This window comes from Sceloporus occidentalis, unplaced genomic scaffold (genome assembly GCF_023333645.1).
Source record: "Sceloporus occidentalis isolate IW3139 unplaced genomic scaffold, rSceOcc1.0.p SCAF_3, whole genome shotgun sequence".
NCBI classification, from domain to species: domain Eukaryota; kingdom Metazoa; phylum Chordata; class Lepidosauria; order Squamata; family Phrynosomatidae; genus Sceloporus; species Sceloporus occidentalis.
In genome coordinates this window covers 233,641,737-233,662,889 of record NW_028316983.1, presented here as the reverse complement: position 1 = coordinate 233,662,889, position 21,153 = coordinate 233,641,737, and the positions used below count along the sequence as shown (strand labels likewise).

General features: G+C 39.6%; 1 protein-coding gene across 1 annotated transcript in view; it reads left to right on the top strand.

The window, feature by feature from the left end:
- Positions 1–18,060, top strand: part of ATAD2 (ATPase family AAA domain containing 2) — a 32,033-nt gene extending 13,973 nt beyond the window's left edge. Inside the window, exons 12-28 of the mRNA XM_089517911.1 lie at positions 281–455; positions 538–626; positions 1,440–1,599; positions 2,658–2,748; positions 3,990–4,304; positions 7,275–7,401; positions 8,336–8,522; positions 9,504–9,689; positions 10,177–10,312; positions 10,425–10,621; positions 13,083–13,242; positions 13,435–13,557; positions 13,917–14,069; positions 15,037–15,432; positions 15,872–16,005; positions 16,292–16,420; positions 17,477–18,060. Of these exons, the coding sequence (XP_089374037.1) occupies positions 281–455; positions 538–626; positions 1,440–1,599; positions 2,658–2,748; positions 3,990–4,304; positions 7,275–7,401; positions 8,336–8,522; positions 9,504–9,689; positions 10,177–10,312; positions 10,425–10,621; positions 13,083–13,242; positions 13,435–13,557; positions 13,917–14,069; positions 15,037–15,432; positions 15,872–16,005; positions 16,292–16,420; positions 17,477–17,509 (2,791 nt within the window). The 3' untranslated portion in view covers positions 17,510–18,060. The remainder of the gene's footprint in view (positions 1–280; positions 456–537; positions 627–1,439; positions 1,600–2,657; positions 2,749–3,989; positions 4,305–7,274; positions 7,402–8,335; positions 8,523–9,503; positions 9,690–10,176; positions 10,313–10,424; positions 10,622–13,082; positions 13,243–13,434; positions 13,558–13,916; positions 14,070–15,036; positions 15,433–15,871; positions 16,006–16,291; positions 16,421–17,476) is intronic.
- The last annotated feature ends 3,093 nt before the right edge of the window (positions 18,061–21,153 follow it).

The following is a 21,153-nucleotide window of genomic DNA, read 5'->3' as shown; positions in this document are numbered from 1 at the left end:
TTGAACCCAATGAAACAAAATAGTGGGTTAGATAGATATTTGGTTTGATCCATCGGGAATCTTTCGTTACTATAGTATGATCCCATGGAATTAACTGAATAAGATAGAGAAGTGGAGATAGAGTTTTCTGCCTGGCTAACAGATTTTGAGAGTTTTTTTGCAATTACAAAAATTACAAGTTCACTTAAAAATGTGAAATGGTTAGTTGCAACGTGTTGTGTTTTAGAGATGCTGATGCAATTCTGTTAACTAAAGCATTTTAATTTCCCAATTCTTTCAGGGGGTGCCTGTTCTATGGCCCACCAGGTACTGGAAAAACTCTTGTTGCCAGGGCACTTGCTAATGAGTGCAGTCACGGTGACAGAAGAATAGCATTTTTCATGAGAAAAGGTGCTGATTGCCTTAGTAAATGGGTGGGAGAATCAGAGCGGCAACTTCGTTTGTTATTTGATCAGGTAAATCTGCTTTTTTAATGTCTGGGTTGTGTTCTGGGGGGGAGGTTTCCCCAGTATTTACACATTTGAGCTTTTCTTGTAGGCTTTTCAGATGCGCCCTTCAATTATATTCTTTGATGAGATTGATGGTCTTGCTCCTGTACGATCCAGTAGGCAAGATCAAATTCACAGGTATGAGCTTCATGTTTAAAAGCACTCTCTCACTCTCACTCTCTCTCGTTTGTAGGTTGAAAGCAACTGAATTGGTTCAAGGCTGCCTTGTGTTTAGCCATTTGATGAATTACAATATCAGAAAAGTAATATATGAATAAAAATATATAAATGTATAACTCCCCAAACCTAGGATGTCCTGAAATATTCAGATATTGGCAGGAGTGCTTGGCAGCCTTTTCAACTGCAGCATTTGTGTAATACCACCCAATGAGTTTAAATTAGAGCATGCATTTGTGGATCATTCCAAATACCCTTTGGTTATTCCAGTTTTATAGGAATGCCTTCTTTGTTACCTTTGTGGTACAGTGCCTGAATTCCTCATGATAGCAAGTCATTCATTGACAGTTTTAAAACAATTTCAAACTACTAGCCTTTGGGGAAGTGTTTTTCTGATATAAAATTCTAATACGATTCTTTGGTTTAGGGATTAGTCTTGCACTACAGACATGAGCCAGTTTCTACACTGCTTCCCTTATCTATTACTACAAATCTTTTTTTCTTGTGTAGCTATGATATACACTTGGCTTGGAAATTCTGTTGAATGAGCTGAAATGCCTTCCACCTGTGCCCCTTTGGATTTGGGGAAGTGATTTCTCTCTACCCCTTTTTACTGGCCCATGAAAAAAATAGCCCTCAGCCCTGTAGAGTCAATTGTTTGTGATACCTGAGCAACACATGATAGTAGGAGTAAAGATGCACTGGAATATGCATCAGGCCGAGTGGGATCTAAACCATAAAAAGATTAAAGTCTGCCTTTGTTTGTTCTTTAAGTTCAATTGTATCCACATTGCTTGCACTGATGGATGGTTTAGACAGCAGAGGTGAAATTGTGGTGATTGGAGCTACCAATAGATTGGATTCCATAGATCCTGCTTTGAGAAGGCCTGGACGTTTTGACAGAGAATTCCTTTTCACCTTGCCAGATAAAGACGTAAGAAACACAGTTTTGCTTATGAATAAATGTATCTAGAATCAATGAGGTGTAGTAACTTTACTGGTAGAGCAATAAGCACCTTAGAAAAGTTGAATTGCAGTTTAACATGGCGTGGCTTGAAATTCAGTGGCTTAGAAAACTAGCATGGTGTGGTGGTTTGAATGCTGGAGTACAACTCTGGAGACCAGAGTTCAAATCCCCACTTGGCCATGGAAACCCACTGGGTGACGTGGGGCAGGTCACACTCTCAGCCTCATAGGAGGGGAAAGGTAAACCCTCTCCACACAAATCTTGGGAAGAAAACTGACATAAGTCAGAAATGACTTTAAGGCACACAACAGCAACATTCAGTGGTTTGCCAGGTGTGTCATTTGCTTGAACAAGAATATAGATTTGAGGTTATTATTTGACAAATGGAATGTAATTTATATTTTAGAGAGGGGAGAAGAAATTGTTCTTTCCAGTTGAAGTATGTTTTGATATTTTAATGCAATGGAAGAAAACTCTGGGTCATACTAAGAAGATGGTGCTACAGCGTTTGCTTTCTAATATTTCCTGATCCCAAATGTATCCAGTTGAATGAAGTTCCACTGGTAGTCAGTGGGATAGTTTTTTTAACTTGCTAATTTTAAGAGTGAACAAGTGCAGTCTCTTTCCTGGATAGTCTCAAAGTTCAACAGCATGTATATGAAGTTAGGATTGTTTTGCTCAGCAAGTATTGCTTTGCACTTTGAATGTCATTACCTGTTTGTGGCCCAACTGCAGTTTCATGTTCTGCACAAACTACTAGGATTATAATCTTCTAGCTCTTTCTAAAATGTTGTCATTTATTGAGTTTATTTATGAAGTGTACCGTGGGTTTCATGTATTTAGAAGGTAGAACTAGTAATTGTTTGTAAATATTATTAATATTAAGAATGATCTGTTGGCCTAACTAGAAGTGCATTGAATAACTTGACGTTAAATACATTGAAACGAAGATATATAGGTACTGTTTTAAAGCCTCTTGGATTTTATTTGTTGTTGTTATAAAGCATTGATTCATTTACTTCTAGGCAAGAAAAGAGATCCTTAAGATTCACACACGAGAATGGTCCCCTAAGCCATCGGAGAGGTTCCTTGAGGAGTTAGCTGAAAAATGTGTTGGTAAGGGACAAAATAAACTTAGGAGCAAAACAGACCACCCCAAAAATTGTAGCTGCCCTGGAGCTGTGGCAAGCACATGTCGCGGCCCCAATCCACCCCACCACCAGCCTAGATAGGAGCAGAAAGGAACTGCTCCTTTTTAAGCTGTTTTTTTTTTAATTGCTTTAGGTGGCCCTAGGGCAGCTTCTGGGTGCTCTGGGAGCATGTGTCATTAAAACATCATGCTCCTGGAGTGGCTGGAAGCCGCCTCCATGTGATCATCTACACAACTTCCGGGCATCTTGGGGATGTGCGCTATCAAAACACCATTCCCCCAAGCCGCCCAGAAGCTGGCTTTCCCTGGCCGTCTGTTTGGTTCCTGAGTCTGAAAATAGACTTCTGTTACAATATTTTTTATCCATTTGTTTGTAAACTTGGCTTGATATACTTTGGAACAAAATTTTGCTGTTTCTGTTTTTTAAAGAAAAGCTGAATTTTGTAGCCTGCATCATACGTAGAGCAATAGCAAGCTGGCACCATCCATGGACAAGAAAGAAATAATAGTTGGCTTTGGAGAACTGCATGGTTTCTATCAGTGCAGGAAAAAAGGTATAGAGAAAAAACAAAAGAGAATATTCGTGAACCAGAAAGCAGTCCAAGTGGGACTAGGCATGCTCAGTGACCAAGGGATAAAGGTGGAATTTTGCATTTTAATTGAACTGCATTGTAGAGTACTGCATGCTTAGAAAATACAAATCAAGTTTAGTCTTGATCTTGAAGAAGTATTTGGAATGGATTTCCTGAATTATTTGAGGGGAGAAAGAACTATCAGAAAGTTTTCAGTGACATTTTTCACAGTTGAAACATGGATGGTATTTTTAAGAGGTGAAAAGCATGCTCTGCCAATAGAAACTATATGCATGTTCAGTTATGGATCTTTGGTAGCTGCTGTTTTAGATGGAGAGAAATCCTGGGTGGATATGCAGAAATAAAGCAGTTTGACACCACTTTAAGTGCTGTAGCTCCATTGTATGGAATCCTGGGGTTTGTAGTTTTACAAAGTCTTTAGCCTTTTCTGCCAAAGAGCGCTGGTAGTGCCTCACAAAACTACAGATCCCAGGATTTTCTAGGATGGAGCCATATCAGTTAAAGTGATGTCAACCTGCATTATTTCTATGGTGTTGATGTACTCTTTTTAATTTTTTACATATTACAATTGTATGGATTTCTTATTTCCAGGCCCTTTGCTTTATTTCTTTTAGGGTACTGTGGTGCTGACGTTAAGTCTATATGTGCTGAAGCAGCCTTGTGTGCCTTGCGTCGGCGTTATCCTCAGATATACACTAGCAGCGCCAAGTTGCAACTGGATATATCTTCTATTAACATAACAGCTAAGGATTTTGTGGTGGCTATGCAGAAGACCATACCTGCTTCTCAGAGAGCAGTGACCTCACCTGGCCAAGCACTCTCCACCATTTCAAAACCATTGCTTGAAAACATACTTCAGAGAATCTTGGAAGTTGTACAGAATGTGTTTCCACATGCAGAACTGGCACAGAAAGGAGGGGGCAAGTCAGGTATTTGCATATGTATTTCTGTTGATTTGGGGAAGAAATTATTTTAAGATTAGCACTGATATATATATGAGTTTAATTATAATAAAATATGTGATAGGCAACACTGAAACTGCATAGCCTCTCTCTCCCATTAGATATTCACCTATTTTGCTTCTCTAATTCTACAAGTAGATAAACCTACAAATTGTAGAACTTCTTGTGCTCCATATTGATTTTTCTAGTCCTATAAATAAGAACACACATCTGATTAGACTGCTCACCCACACATACATTGTTTATCTGAGGCCTAACTCTGAGGAACTTACATATCTGTTTGTCTGGAGGTGTTTGTTTTTTCCCTTGTTACTGTGAAATGAGAGTAGCTATCTATAAGTCTGTTACTTGGAAATGGTTTTTGTAGTGACTACAGAAGATAGAGAGCCCTCCCTCCATAACTGTCATCTTTCAGCCTGTGAGGGAGAGACTAGGCTGGCCCAGCTCCATCAGGGCTAGCCTAAAGATAGAGCGCCCTCCCTCCGGTCCATCTGCATTGGTCCAGGCCTCAGAGGGAGAGAAGAATGCTGGACCTGATTCCCGGCCTCACCATTCCCTTCTCCTTTTGTGTCGTGTCTTTTAGATTGTAAGCCTGAGGGCAGGGAACCGTCTATTATCCCTTCTGTTGTAAGCCGCCCGGATTCCCAGTGATTGGGCAGTATATAAATAAATCCTATTATTTATTTTTATTATTATTATTATTATTATTATTATTATTATTACAGTGCCCCAGAGCCTTTGTGCTAGTAATTGATATAACAATACTGATGATTTGCAGAATCCAGCTGCCAGGTGTGCCTGCTAACAAATACAACTAAATCATAGGAGCCCTGGTGGCGCAGTGGTTAAATGCCTGTACTGCAGCCATTCACTCAAAACCACAAGGTTGCGAGTTCAAGACCAGCAAAAGGGCCCAAGCTCAACTCAGGCTTGCATCCTTCCGAGGTCGCTAAAATGAGTACCCAGACTGTTGGGGGCAAATTAGCTTACTTGCTAATTAGCTTACCTGCTGTTCACCGCTATGATCTTTGGAATAGTGGTATATAAATAAAACAATTATTATTATTATTATTATTATTATTATTCTCTACTTGGTTTTAGGAGGGAACACAACTCAGATATGCTCCAGAAACTGTTGACTGTATGGGTCCTATGATGGCTATTACAGAGCAGTAGAATACAGGATCAGACATCTTGATCTCTTTTGAATGCCCCTAGGAACTTAAAAATCATGCAGCGTATTATCAGTTTTAGCTAGCTGAACTCAACTGAATATTTTGATTATTTTTTTTCTGGTACATGTGATTTCATTTAATTGCACCAAATGTTCAGTTTCCTTAAGAAACTTCATCTTATTGGAAAGAGATGGGGTAGTAGATATTTTCTGGCCCTCACAAATACTTTGCCTAATCTTGGCTTCCTGTGCCAAATCTTTTGCCCCTTTCATAGGTCCTACGGTATATTTTTTTCATGCTCAGATGGAGGAGTAGAACTAGATATTGGCACAAGATTGAGGATTAGAACCTGGATTGTCATCAAACAGCTGCAAAAGAATAGTGTAGGTGTGTGCTATAATGAAGAAACAAGATGTGTTAGCTGTTGTCATTCAGTCTACTTCCCCTGAAAACTTCAGCTTCTCTTACCCTAACAAATAAATACTCTCAACCATGGAGACGATGAAGTAATGGTGAAGAAAACAGTTTCTGTTTTTTCAACTGTCAATTTTGCTCTCTAATTCTTATGGAAGTGGAAGGCAATAGGAAAAGAGGAAGACTGCATTATAGATGGAATGATATAATTAAGGAAGCCAGAGTTTGCAAGAACTAGGCAGGGCTGTTGATGACAGGGTATCTTGGAGGTCTCTCATTCATAAGGTTGCCACAAGTTAAGGTTGACTTGACAGCACATTAATAAGAACAACAAGAATGATCTAGACCAGTGATGGCGAAACTTTTAAGGGTCGATTGCCTAAACTAAAAGGCTTTCCAGCACTGGGTGTTACCTGGAGCTGAGGGCAGGATTTCCAGGGAGGGAACAGGAATTCCCCCCCCCCCCCGGCCTTCAGCTGCGCATACCTGTTCCTCCTCCTTCTCCTCCCCCTGCACCCTCTTGGAGGCAGCTGAAGGCTGAGGACAGCCAGGAACAGGAGGAGCACCTTTTCCCCACCCTCTGTGTGCCCTGAAACATGGTTTTGCATTCAATCTCTGGCACACATGCCATACGTTCACCACTACGGATCTAAACTTTGGGATGCTATTGCTGATCATGTGTAAGATGGCTTTTGCAGAAAGGGAGGTCCTGGGTTGATCCTAGGATTACTGTATACCTCTCAGGGGCATTTTTTCCCCTTTGCTCATGGGAATGGAAGAAGCAAAGCATGATCAAAACTTGCATGTAATTAGGCCTTCCACACAGTCATTAATAAGAAGGATTTGGATCCAGCTGAGCTGATCAAATGTTTCTGGACCATACTGACTGTTACCCCGTGACTTACAGCTATATATTCTCTACAGAATTCTTGTAAACTAAAGAAAGGGTGTTTTTAAAATATTTAGCTGCTAGGTTAGTTTACTGTTTAAAATTAACCAGAATTAGTTTACAAATCATTGGGGTAAAGATTTTGGTTTGGAATGGCACATACGCTTTATGTTCTTTCATCAGACCTTCCTATGTTTATATTACACCTAGCCAATATTACCAGGCTACTTGACAGTTAATTAGTTCATGTAGCTCCATATAATATATACATGCTTCATTTAAATTATTTCATTTATACCAGCTCAGAATAGTGAACTGTATCACTGGACCAAACTGCAGATAAAGTGTTACCAGTTTCCTAGTGATGGTGAGGAAAACAGACATTAGGGTTTTCCCCCCCATGCTTTAGAAGTAAATCAGTATTGAAATGATAATGGTGTTTTGTTTTGTTTTTTAAAGATTTTCCTCATCACGTGCTAGACACTGATTTGCTATACAGTGATGAAGAGGGACCATCAGTATTTGAAACAGGACATTCACAGAAAAGTTTTGATAAACATAAACATACTTTCCTCAATTTTAACAGGTACGTGATATATTAAAGTGGCAACAAATACAAAAAAAAACCTTAGTTTTCATGCATGGGGTAATCAGTTCACTTGGCACTTTTCTACTGAAAACAGTCTTTCCTCTTGTGACATTTCCTTGGCAATTTCAGAAGATACAAGTACTACCTTCTGGTATTGCATCTTAACTATAATGAACAACAGTCAAAACATTGAGGATTATTCCTTAACTTGGATATATTTGGCTTATAAAACATGCAAATCAGAAAGAGTACAAGTTGGTTAGACTGTCAATTGCATTTGTGAATTCTTAAGAAAGCAAGAGTTGTGGATGTTTTGCTCAATATTTTTTGTTCAAAGATTGGAAGAATCTCTTGTCCCAAATTACTTGATCTGTATTTCTATGGCTATGTTCTTCCATAGCCATAGCAAACTATGTTAAAAATCATGCATTTGCTTACTAGACAGAGCAATGTATATATCACATGAAACAATGTACTTGTTAGTACAGATTGAGTATCTCTTATCCAAAATGGTTGGGACCAGGAGTACTTCAGAGCTGGGATTTATTTATTTATTTGAATTTCAGAATGGAAGTAGTGTACTACATACCTGTACATTTTTGAGGCTGGAGAGAGACTCTCAGATCCTCATCTGTCCCAAGCTTCACAAATACAGTACTGATAGGTACTATGCTACTTGTACAGTGTGTTATAAAATCAAAAATACTTTAAAATCAAAGTGTCATCAATACTCAGATTTTCAGATTTTGGAGCTTTTTTATTTTGAGATAAGGGATACTTAACCTATATTATGTTTGGGATGAGACAGTATACTAAAAATTTGCTGAGCATGATGTGAAGGAGGCTGAAAGTCTGGGGGGTAACCTTTGATCAGACGTGATTGAAAAGCTAGTTGAGGGTTGTGCGTAACAGGGATACTAATTTCTTGCAGACGTGCATATAATCAACCAACATCCTACCGACCAAGACTCTTAATAGCAGGAGAACCAGGATTTGGACAAGCCTCTCATTTGGCTCCAGCAGTTATACATGCTTTGGAAAAGTTCACTGTGTACACACTGGACCTTTCCATCCTCTTTGGAATGAGTGCCAAAACACCCGAAGAAACATGTGCACAGGTGTTGTAATTTGTTCTTTTATTTTATTTTTTCTAAACTATACTTATTTTAATTCTATAACACACTGCAGCCTAGGGGTTGTAGTGGTCTTCCATCCAGAAAGTCCTGTAACCGCTTAGTTTAGCAAGGGTTTTGCATTATATGCCTTCAGAAATGTTCTAGTATCATTATTTGTACCTGTGATTATAAGCTAAATAACTGCTTGTCTCAGATGACAAACATATTTCAATGGAATTGGCTGTCAGGAGATAATAAAATGTTGTCAGGGTTTTCCTGACAAGATTTTTTCAGAAGTGATTTGCCTTTGCCTTCCTCTGAGGGTGAGAGTGTGACCTGCTTGTGGTCACCCAAAGGGTTTCCTTGGCTGATCCCTGATCTCCAGAATTGTAGTCCAACACACTCAAGCCACCATACCATCTCTCAGTGAAGTATTAGATGTTCAGTAATTTGGATTCAGTTCAGTTTTATGCTTAAAATGAGGAAAGCAAGAAAGGTATAGAGAGATGACTTGTGTAGTCCTTTTTAAAAGTACTGAGGAAATTGTTATTTGGCATCTGTTAAAATATTGCCATGAGCTAATTTTGTCTTTTTGCTTTGATTGAGAGGTTGACAGTTTTAGTTCAGTACCTTTTGTTGTTTTATTTATTTCCATCTGGCCATTTTTATATTGTATTTTATTATGTTGTATGTTTTATTAGTTGTTTTAGGGACCTTGTGTACAAAACAAAGAATATATCAAAACTGGGACAGTAATTTGGGACACATGACTAGTGACCAGTGTCCCATGGTTACAGGCACATAAAACATCTATATTTTGTATATACAGCATGTTCCTTGGTAAATTCCAACCTGAAACCAGAGCTGTTGTCTACTTCACAAAATGGCTAGCAAGCCTGAAATGCATATGAATAAAAGAAAAAAACAACTAAAATGATTGACAGATATTCCTTTCATTGTAGCTAAATTCTCTTCTTTTTCTAGTTGATCTGTGAAGCCAAGAGAACAGCACCAAGTATAATATACATTCCAAATGTTCATATATGGTGGGAGACAATTGGACACACGTTGCAAGCAACATTTACTACATTGTTACAGAACATTCCATCTTTTGCACCAGTTTTGCTCCTTGCAACATCAGATGTACATCATGCAACATTGCCAGATGAGGTACTTGCTGTCAGTGATTTCACAGAGTATCTTTTTAATCCATGATGTCTCATCCTAAATTGCTGAATTGTTTAGCCTGATAATCAAGACTAGTGAGGAAGAGATGCATTTTTGAAAAACAGTCATAGTTTACTCTTCCCAGTATACACTTCTGTGTATATTGAGTTGGATTTTTGCATCCATATATTTCTGTTTGTTGAACCTGTAGTATTTCCTGCTTATTAAAAGAATGACATTGTTCCATTGTCACTTAAAGCACTGAGGCATACCTGTACAAGTCCATAATGTGATGAAACTGCCAAGCTGAAAATAGAATGATTCATATCATAACTTCTATACTGTATACTGTTTTCCCTTTGTCAGATCCATCATAGTGAGCATAATCTTGGAATTTTGATCTTATTTGTCATGTGATAATCACTCTTCTTTTGTTAAACATTTCATTATTTTGCTGATTTTTACTTCTCAATGACTTTTCCTTTTTTAGGTACAAGATCTATTTGCCAAAGATTATGGAGAGGTTTTTGATGTCTATTCGCCGAATGTTGAAGAGAGAAGAAAATTCTTTAAGGATTTACTTCTTCACCAGGCTGTTAAACCACCTGCATCAAAAAAGAAAGCAGGTTAGGATAAGCAGTAAATTGCCTGTAGAGGAGCAGGGGGTTGTAAATATTGTAGCATTACAGGGGAGCTACAAATGGGAGACCACCCTAAACTTCTAATTTTTATTTTAAGTTTTGCAGAGTTTAGAAATTTTACCAGTAGCACTGCCTCCTGAACCAAGGCAGTTAACAGAAGAGGAGATCAAACAACTTGAGGAACAAGAAGAAGATACATTACGTGAACTCAGGATTTTCTTAAGAAGTGTTACTCACAGGCTTGCCATTGACAAGCGTTTCAGGGCTTTTACAAAACCAGTTGACTTGCATGAGGTAACAGTTAAAATTTTATTTCACAAAAACAAAGTAATAAATTTTGCACTTCACTTGTCTTCTGATAAAATAGTTGACTGATTTAATTACCTTTGATATGAATTTAAGTATAATTTTCCCTGACATGGATGCAGTAGGCAGGAAAAGTAATGAAATGCAACCCAAAGTGAATGCTTCATTTCACAGGAATTAAATATCTATAGAAAGGAAAACGTGATTTAAAACTTTCAAAGTTGGAAATCAACATTGCCACTTCAGCATCTTGCCATTAGTTTAGTGATATGCACATAATGATCTAACCTGTGAAATGTACCCCTCTCCCAAAATTAGACCCTTGTAGTAGGTATAGGTAAATTGAATATTAGATGTTTACCCAGTTCCTGGTTACCTGCTTTACAAGAATGCTTGCTCTATTGCTTCAACTTTCTTCCTCTGTCATTTTCATGCCCATGCTTCATTCCCGCCACCTATGTGAAGCGGAAAGACATAGTACTTTGTCTAGTATGCATGTCTGCCTTTTCTCTTACTGACCTTCCCTTAAAGGATTTCTGGCTTACTGTTCACTTCTTTAAGACTGGGAGGGAGGAGAAAATAGTGTCATCTGCACAGATTATCTTGTATGTGACTCCATTCGAATCTTGCTCTTCATACATGTAATAAGAGACATAATAAAGTTGAGTGCTTGCATTGTGCCCTAATGGTAAACTTCTTGAGGGTTCATGAACACTTGAAGGTGTCTTGTATGAGTCAGACCATTGGTCTATCTTTGTCCAGTGTTGGTTGCCATGACTAGCAGCAGCTCTACAGTCTCTAGCAGAGGTTTTCCCCCTGAAATCTGCTAATTTAGTTCTTCTAACTTGGAGACAGCGGAAACTGAACTTGGGACTTTCTTACATGCAAAATAAAAATTTACCACTAGTGAGAGAAGGAATCCACACATCCTGGTTTTCTCCTCTCATTGCCTAGAGACAGACAGGAAGTAACATAAAATCTTGTGATATCTGAATGAAAAGTTGAACTGATTTTCCAGCTCAACCTTCAGTTCTTTTTACTACCTAGGTACATTCTGGGTGATTGAGAGGAATGATGTTGGGGAACTGGAGCATGTCCAAAGGAGGGCAGCTAAAATGTTGAAAGGTCTGGAAACCATGCCCTATGAGGAACGACTTAGGAAACTGGGGATGTTTAGCCTGGAGAAGAGAAGGTTAAGAGGTGATATCACAGCCTTATTTAAATACTTGAAGGGGTGTCATATTGAGGAGGGAGCTAGCTTGTTTTCTGCTGCTCCAGAGACTAGGACCCAGAGCAATGGATACAAGCTACAGGAAAAGAGATTCCACCTCAACATTAGGAGGAACTTCCTGACAGGGCTGTTCGACAGTGGAACACACTCCCTCAGAGTGTAGTGGAGTCTCCTTCCTTAGAGGTCTTTAAACAGAGGCTTGATGGCCACCTGTCGAGGATGCTTTGATTGAGATTTCCTGCATGGCAGGGGATTGGACTGGATGGTCCTTGCAGTCTCTTCCAACTCTGATTCTGTGAATCCACCTTCTCCCATTTCTTCAGCCTGTGATGGTCTGTGTAACTACTTCATGGTCTCTAAATCTGACAAGTGGGTGTTCCTGCACCTGCATAGAGCCATTCGGGAACCTTTTGGCTAAGATGGCAAAACTGAGAGGAGTCGATTCAACTTTTCATTTGGATAACATGAGACTTTGTGTTGCCAGCTGTCGGGGCAGTGGTATGAGAAATCCAGGGTGTGTATTCTTCTCAACAATCTAGAATGCACCTTCATAGTAAATAGTGAATATGGTAATCTGGCTCATCATTCAAAAATTAGAAGGACTCTAATCACAATGGGGCTTTGTTGATTGACGAAAGACATTACGGCCTGTAAAGACTGCCAAAATAAAGCTGTTTCGGGTCTCTTTGGAGGTATGCTGTTTAAATGATGCATGCATCCTAAGAATCCGGAAGCTGCACCAAAGCTGCACTCCAGTGCTTAGGAATGGAGTGTGGCTTTGGCGCGACCTCCGGACTCTAAGGACACATGCATCATTTAAATAGCATACCTCCAATGAGACCCGAAGCAGATTTATTTTGGCAGTCTGTAACAGGCCAACCTTTTGCTTTTCCTGCCTTTATCTTGATTTTTCACAAAATGCCTGCCCAAAACTTAACAAGTAATTTTTCAGGTTGAGATGAATTTTTCTTAAATTTTCTTCATTCTTAAAACACCTCCTAAAACAATGTACATCCGTAACCTTGAATATCAGCAAAGGGGCAACCTCTCTTATTTTTAATGACGTGCGTACCCTGGCCGCACGCATGGGGGGTGCCCCATTCAAGCCTATGGGGCTTGAATATGTGGGGTGGCGTATCCTGCAAAAACGGAGGGCCAACTGGTTTACTTTAGTTAAGTGTGACACTTTTAAGCTTGCTTCTTTCATTATATTCTTAGGTACCAGACTATGTCTCAGTTATCAAGCAACCAATGGATCTTTCAACTGTTATTTCAAAAATAGATCTTCACCAATATCTATCTGCCAAAGAATATCTGAAAGATATTGATCTTATCTGTAGCAATGCATTAGAATACAATCCAGACAGAGACCCTGGTGGTAAGTGCCTAATACACAGTTCTAACACAAATGCTTCGGTAGAAGATAAGCTATTTTGTACAAAAGTCTTCATTTTTAAATAAATGACCACTGCAGCAAGGAGGTTGAAATACTGTCTGAAAGTCAGTGTACATTTCTTTTTTGAGCTGTTGATGTAACTTATGAAATCTGTCTTCTGTATATCAATTTTAGATCGCCTCATTAGACACAGAGCATGTTCACTCAGAGATACAGCTTATGCAATAATTAAAGAGGAGATGGATGAAGACTTTGAACAACTTTGTGAAGAAATTAAGGAGTCTCGTAAAAAAAGAGGTGTGTGCACTTTCTCATAATTTAATACATTTTTAAAAAGTGCAATATTCTTTTTGCAGAGATAATATGTTGAACATCTAAAGAATATGCCTAACAGACTCTCACATAAAGTATAGCCCAATTTCAAGCTACAGCCTCTTGACTGCAAAGGAGAATTGGGAAGTGGGGCTAGAAAGACATAATTCACATGCAGCCCTTTGGATCCTAGACACATAAACATGCATTCATATTTGTTGTTGTGTACCTGCATGTCATTTCTGAATTATGGGGACCCTAAGACCCTGTCATAGGGCTTTCTTGTCAAGAATACCAGTATAAGATCAGTAAAAGATGCCAACAGCTGTTTATTTCTTTCAAAGGTTGCAGCTCTTCAAAGTATGCTCCATCTTACTATTATGTAATGCCGAAGCAAAACACCACCTTGGAACGCAAGAAACTGGATCCTGAAAGTAGCGAGAAACTGAAAAACCCTCCAATACCTCTAGATTCTAGTTCTCCCTCCATTTCTAATGGTAAGTGCTACTTTATCAGTATTTCTTGATAGGTTTTTACAGATTTATAACCTTCCAATCTCTTGGAAATCGCAATCTCAACCACTCCCCTCCCCAACAGCACAATATTTTGCCCTAAAGCAGTGCCAAACTGCCCACAAATACAGTAGTTTGCCTTTCCCCACTAGCTAGAACCCTTAAGACCTAACCCTTCTAGCCCGGACATGCCAACATGTGACCTTCAAGGAAGAATTGCAAGAGCCAAATGGATTGCTTCCCTCCATGCCCCACATCTGGTTTTTAGTTTTTGAGGAAAATAACAAATCAGGATGTCAAGAGTAAGAATTCTTCATGGTCGTTTTGTAGTATTCCTGAGTTCTGCAGCTGTACTGAGCTTAATTTGGGATGCTAATTAGTTCAGAAAGCTAGACAAGCATTTTGACAGATGCCTCCACCCACCCACCCTGATTGCATGCTCAACAAGGTGGGGTCATATTATTTCAACGGATCATTAGGAAGTGCTCTTGTCTACAGCAAGAAAGCCCAGTTAACTTTCTTGTTTCTTTGTCTTTCTGTTTTCTACTTGATTCTTTCTAATTTGTAATTTGGCTTTCTGAATCATTTCTGTTTGTCTAAGACCGTTGATAGTTGTACCTGGAAAGCATCTTCCCAGGTCTTTAGAGCCCAGAATATCACATTTTTCCACAACTGCTCCTCTTAAAATAGCTAATTACCTCCATCTCTCACACATTTGCCTTTTCTGTTCATTGAGATTTATTAGTACTGCTATTATGCCTCAAAGAGACTGGCCTTTGGACTTTAAGGTCTCATTTGGAAAAGGCTTTTGGGATGGTGGGTTCCAGGTCCTTTAAACAGGTACACAAATTATGGACTGAATGTGACCACAAGCATGTTGCGCTCACCACTTGTTCTGATCTTTCTTGTTTTGGGGAAAGATGAAACTAAAATGAGTTTGATCTGTATTTAGCCTTATCCAAGAGAAAACTGCGAAGAAAGAGCCGATGGTGCCTGGGTAACCTAACAAAAAAAAGGAAGACTTCTCACTTCAATAAAGAGAATAAAGCTCCAGGAGAAGAACAAGATGAAGCAGAAACTGATGGAGAAGAATGTATGGAAAATCATGACTCCAGCATCGAGCAAGCTGAAGCTGAAATAACAGAAACTTCAGTAGTAGAATCTCAAACTGTGTTTCCAGTACAGTACAACAATGTGAAACCTAATACAGAGAATGATAAAGAGCAAACTGTTGATGGTAATGCTAAGTGTAGATCTGAGAAGGGCAACAAAGATACTGACTGCTCAGAACAAAGCAAAGGATGTAATGGAGATGCACTGGATCATCCATCAGATAAGAATGCTCAAGGTATGTGGAAAGTCATTTGCTAGCTTGTCTGGATACATAGTTCTCCTTGGTTCCTCTTCCCCTTGGCATTCTGGTACTCATTTCTTGGTAAGTGGGTTTAGGATGGATTGCAGCCTGGAAGACAAAATAATTGTGAAATGGGACCTTAAAACAAATGTCATTATCTACCTATCTTGCTTTCCAATTTTCCTACACATACTATTCTTCCCCTACCAATGCAGACAAATGCAGTTAAAAACACTGTAAGCTACCATTGTTCTGGTTCCACAACAAACTACAGTTCCCAGAATTCCATAACATTGAGTTAGATTGGTGTCAAACTGAATTATTTTTGCAGCATGGATGCAGCCTATAACACACATACTTACTACTGTAGATCATTATGTTCCCCATATATCATGTATTTATAGTCATTCCAGCATTGTTGTTGTTATTTTAGATGTATGTATACTTCGCATGACCCGTGCTAGGCGCTCCCAGATGGAACAGCAGCATCTCATCAGTGTTGAAAGAGCTATGGCAATTCTCTCAGAGCAAACACCTCCCCTGATTGTGGATTATGAAAAGCTTAACGTATGTACATACTCTCTTCTTTCTCAATGCTGAAGTAATAATAAACAAAGAAATAAAATATTTTTTAAAAGCATCTTTAGACTGGAATAACTGGAACTGATACCTGAGTATTTAATCTTTTTTAAACAATATAATGAATTGAGTCAATCTCAGGTTTCATCATAGCCAGAACGGATAAATTCTAGTGCATATGTACACGCATTCTTCCTGTGGGCCTAAACATTGTAATTTCATTGTGTTCTGTCTATATTCTAAAAAGAGTTGTTTTTTATTTCTCTTTTTCCAGGAATTATTGGAAATTGTTACTGAGAAAAGCAGAAATTACAATATACTTCAGTTGGAAAAACTTTACGCCTTGCTCAGTCAATGTATTTATCGACATCGAAAAGACTATGACAAAACCAAATTGATCCAGGTATGGCATTTTGCATCCCACTGTATTATTAGAGTTCCTGTAGTCTATTTTAACTGAAATGTCATTTTGAATGTAATGCTGAGGTTAAGCTGTACAGATCACATGGAACATTTGAAGTCCTAATGTATTCTAAAGAAGAAATAGTACAGATATGGAACTAAGCTACTAAAATCCTGTATTTGCTAATGAAAGATTTCCAGAGCATTGTTTTTCCTGTTTACCAGATAGGGAGGTTGCTAAATCTGTGACAGTGAGTGTTGGGTGTGATTTTTCCCCCCCTTGTCATTCCAAAACAAAATTGAAGGAACCATGACTGAATCCCTTCATGAATGTCTTTTGGCTTCCTGACATCATTAAAATTGGGGAAAGTATAGGAATTTGTAGTTCCTCAGCACAATTCTATGGTCCATATCTTCCAGAAGTTGACCATAGAGTTGTGCTGGAGGGTCTACAGATGCCTAGAGAAGTGTTCTCTAGGAATCTCTAGCTCCTCCAGTGTGACTCTGGGCCTGAACAGAAGGCCAAAATAAAGCTGCTTCGGGTCACTTTGGAGGTATGCTGTTTGAATGATGCATGCGTCCTAAGAGGCCAGAAGCTGCTCCAAAGCTGTGCTCCAGTCCTTAGGACTGGAGCGTGGTTTTGGCGTGGTTTCTGGCCTCTTAGGACGCCTGCATCATTCAAACAGCATACCTCCAAAGTGACCCGAAGCAGCTTTATTTTGGCTTGTCTGTTCAGGCCCTCTATGATCAACCTCCAGCAGAGTTACATATTAATCAAATCTGAATAAGGAAATCCACAAAAGTCAAAGCCGCAAATGTGGAAGGTTGATTGTGCATAACAGTGGTGAGCAGTGAATGGAAGTGTAAAAGAGAGATCAGATTATTCTTCCCACTGGATCTGAAAACTGTCTGTGGGATGACTTTGTCCAACCTCTTTGAAAATCTGTGAATGTCAAAACATGAGAAGATAATTTAGTAATAAGGTATTTAGCAGAAAAACCTGATTATCGCTGTGTCACTATTTTTGTCAGTGATGTTTTTTTCCCCCTTTTTTCAGGACATTTCAAGAGAAATTGCAGCTTTCAATTAGTTCTGTTTATAAAATCTGATTGTTAACATTGCTGATAATTAATTTGAAGCCACATGTCTGTATATAATAGATTGAAATGATTTAATGTTCTCAGTTGTACCCAGTGTGGGTGAAGAAGCCATAGCTTTGGAAGCTAGAACTAAAGAGAGCAAATGGCCTCACCATTGTGTCTGACTGTCTTCATAATGTGTGTTTGGATTTTCCTTTTTAAAAAAATTATCTCTATCTAGTGCTAATATGTTTTTAAAATAGAATATCCCCCAAATACTTTTGTTTGGGGTATTGAGGTTCTGAAAATATGTGTACATAGCACCATTTCTTTCCTGTAAATTTAATTAAAAATAATAATTTATCCAAAACAAATCATGTACATATGTTGAGCCTGTATTAAAAAAAATAAATTTGATATCTTAACAATCCATATGGTTTTGGACAAATCACTACACTAATTCTTGTAGTGTTGGTGTAAGATCTCTTTGCTTCTCCAAATGTTATGTAATATAAAATTGTGTTACATTTTAAGGGATAAAATAAATTTATGTACTCTTTAAGACTGGCTGAGTGACAATTCATTTCGTTATTACTGTTGAGAACAATAGCTATCTGATGAATAAGGAATTTAAGAAGTGCCACAAATGCCCATGATTGCAGTTGTCTTTTAAAGGAGAAATTTCAAAGGGGGCTTGATAAAAAGAAGCTGAAAGGGAAAGTCAAGAGGGCCAGATCTCCAAAACACTTAAGAGATAATTCAAAACCACAATAGTAGATGTTCAGCTAAGCTGTACTACTCCCTTAATGGTACTCAGTGGACTGGTGGGCTATTGGATGCCAGATTACTTCATTTCTCCAAGGAGGAAAGGCTGATCTTCTTTGTCCTTGTGCTTGGTGAGATCTAAACTTTTAAACTTGGGCTGCTGCTGTGGGAGGAGCTAGAAGCCTAATTGCAAAGCAGGTTGGGAGGGGTGCTTTTTTCCTTAAGGGGCTTGTGGGAACTTTGCTCAGAGGAAGTGCATCAGAGACTTGCCTCTGAACTAGCTAGCAGCCAGGAGTGCTGTACCTAACTAGAGTCCCAGTTGACAGCTCTTTAACGGGGGCCCACAGGGGTTCTTTACACCGGTGTTTAGCAGGGGAAGCCCACAGTCTTGTTCAGTGCCTCCTTAAGACTTTTCAGTATGGACACTGAAGGCCCTGCTGCAGTCACCTGCAACACTTGTGGGATGTTTGTATTCTTGCCTGGAGATATGGGGAACTTCACCTGCTCTAAGTGCAAGTTGGTGTCCCTCTTAGAAGTGAAAGTACAGCAGCTGGAGGCCCAGGTAGCTACACTTCAGCATCATAGGGAGCAAGAGGTTTTCCTGACCAGAACGGACGAGATGGTCGTGAACAGGAAACACAGAGGAGGTTGATGGGGAGGAGGAGGTCACTTCACATACTACAGAAGTAGATAGTTGGAGGAAAGTCGCACACAGAACTAGGAAAACCAGGGAACGTTCTGGGAGATTGCAGCTACAGAATCAATTTGAATCCGTTATCAGAGATGATGAAGAAGAGCAGCAGGGACAGACCTCAGGGACAGAGCAGGAGACCCTGGGAGTACCACCAAAGGGAATAGCTGCTGCTAAGCCTCAGAGGAGGTGTGTGGTGGTCGTGGGGGACTCCTTGCTGAGAGGCACTGAACCAGTGGTTTGCAGGCCTGACAAGATGTCTCGGGAGGTGTGCTGTCTCCCTGGGGCAAAGATCCATGATGTGACAGAGAGGCTGACAAGACTTGTCAAGCCCACTGACCATTATCCCTTTCTTTTGGTTCATGTGGGAACCAATGAAACTGCAAGGCACAGCTTTCAGAATATAAGAGATTATGAGGCTTTGGGTAGGAAGTTGAAAGAGGTGGATGCACAGGTTGTCATCTCATCTCTTCTCCCAGTCGAAGGGCATGGTCCAGGAAGGGAGAAGAAAATAGCGGATGTAAACAACTGCCTCTGTAGATGGTGCTGCCAAGAACAGTTTGGATTCTTGTATCATGGACTGAGGTTCCATGAGGAAGGACTTCTGGCAAGAGATGGGTTGCATCTCACACCAGTTAATAATAATAATAATAATAATAATATTTATATACCGCTTTTCCAAATTAGATCAAAGCGGTGTACAACAGGAAGTACAATACAAAGTCAAAATAAAACATAACAGGCCTCTCTCCCCCTCAAGATGGTGGTCGGAAGGAGGGCTTTTTCTTCTTTCAGGCAGGCAGTTGGAGCTAGCCTGCCTCTCTCCCCCCAAGATGGTGGCTGAAGGGAGGGCTTTACTTCTTCAGGCAGGCAGTTGGAGCTAGCCTGCCTCTCCCCCCAAGATGGTGGCTGAAGGGAGGGCTTTACTTCTTTACTACTTGCCAATAGTCAAGAATTTGATCAGGAGGGCTTTAAACTGAATTATGTGGGGGAGGGAGACAGCAGGGATGGAGAAAATAGCCAAACTGTCATAGAGGGAACAAGACAAACAGTGCAAGGACCCAACAGTGGGAGAAAAAAATGTTTGCACAGGCAGCAAATAAAGGGAACACGGTCTTAAATGTATCTACACTAATGCACAGAGTATGGGAAATAAGCAAGCTGAACTTGAACTCCTAGTACAACAAAGCAAATATGATATAATAGGTATCACTGAAACCTGGTGGGATGAGTCTCATGATTGGAAGGTGGAAATAGAGGGGTATAACCTTTTCAAGAGAAATAGGCCAAACAGGAAAGGAGGAGGAATAGCCTTATACATCAGGGACATTTACACCGGTGAAGAGATCCAGGACATCGATCCTGGAAGCCTGAAGGAGAGTGTCTGGATAAAAATTAAAGTGGAGGGAAACAACAAGGATGTTATTGTGGGAGTCTACTACAGACCCCCAAGTCAAACGGAGGAATTGGATGATGCCTTTCTAGAACAAATGACCACACATTCAGAAAGGAGAGATGTAGTAGTAATGGGTGACTTCAGCTATCCTGATATTTGCTGGAATTCAAACTCGGCCAAATCCTCAAGGTCTAGCAAATTCCTCACTTGCCTTGGAGACAGTTTCATTGTCCAAAAGGTGGAAGAGGCAACAAGGGGGCCAGCTATTTTGGATCTGATCCTAACCAACAGGGATGACCTATTTAATGGAGTGCAAGAGGTGGGATCCTTAGGTGGAAGTGACCATGTTCTCTTGGAGTTTGTTATACAATGGAAAGGAGAAGCCAGGCAGAGTCAGACACGCCTTCTATATTTTAGGAGAGCAGATTTTAGTAAACTTAGAGAAATACTGGGAGTGAACCCATGGTCAGGAATACTAAAAGATAAGGGAGTTCAGGACGGATGGGACTTTCTCAAAAGGGAGATACTGAAGGCACAATTCCAAACCGTTCTAATGAGGAAGAAAAATGGGAGGTATCTCAAGAAACCAGGATGGAAGACTAAGGAACTTTCAACTGAGCTAAGTTTTAAACAGAACATGTATAAGAAATGGAAAAATGGAGAAATCACCAAAGAGTTCAAACAAATAGCAAGCACATGTAGGGGTGAAGTCAGAAAAGCTAAGGCGCAGAATGAACTCAGGCTTGCTAGAGAGGTGAAAAACAATAAAAAGGGCTTTTATGGATATGTCTGCAGCAAAAGGA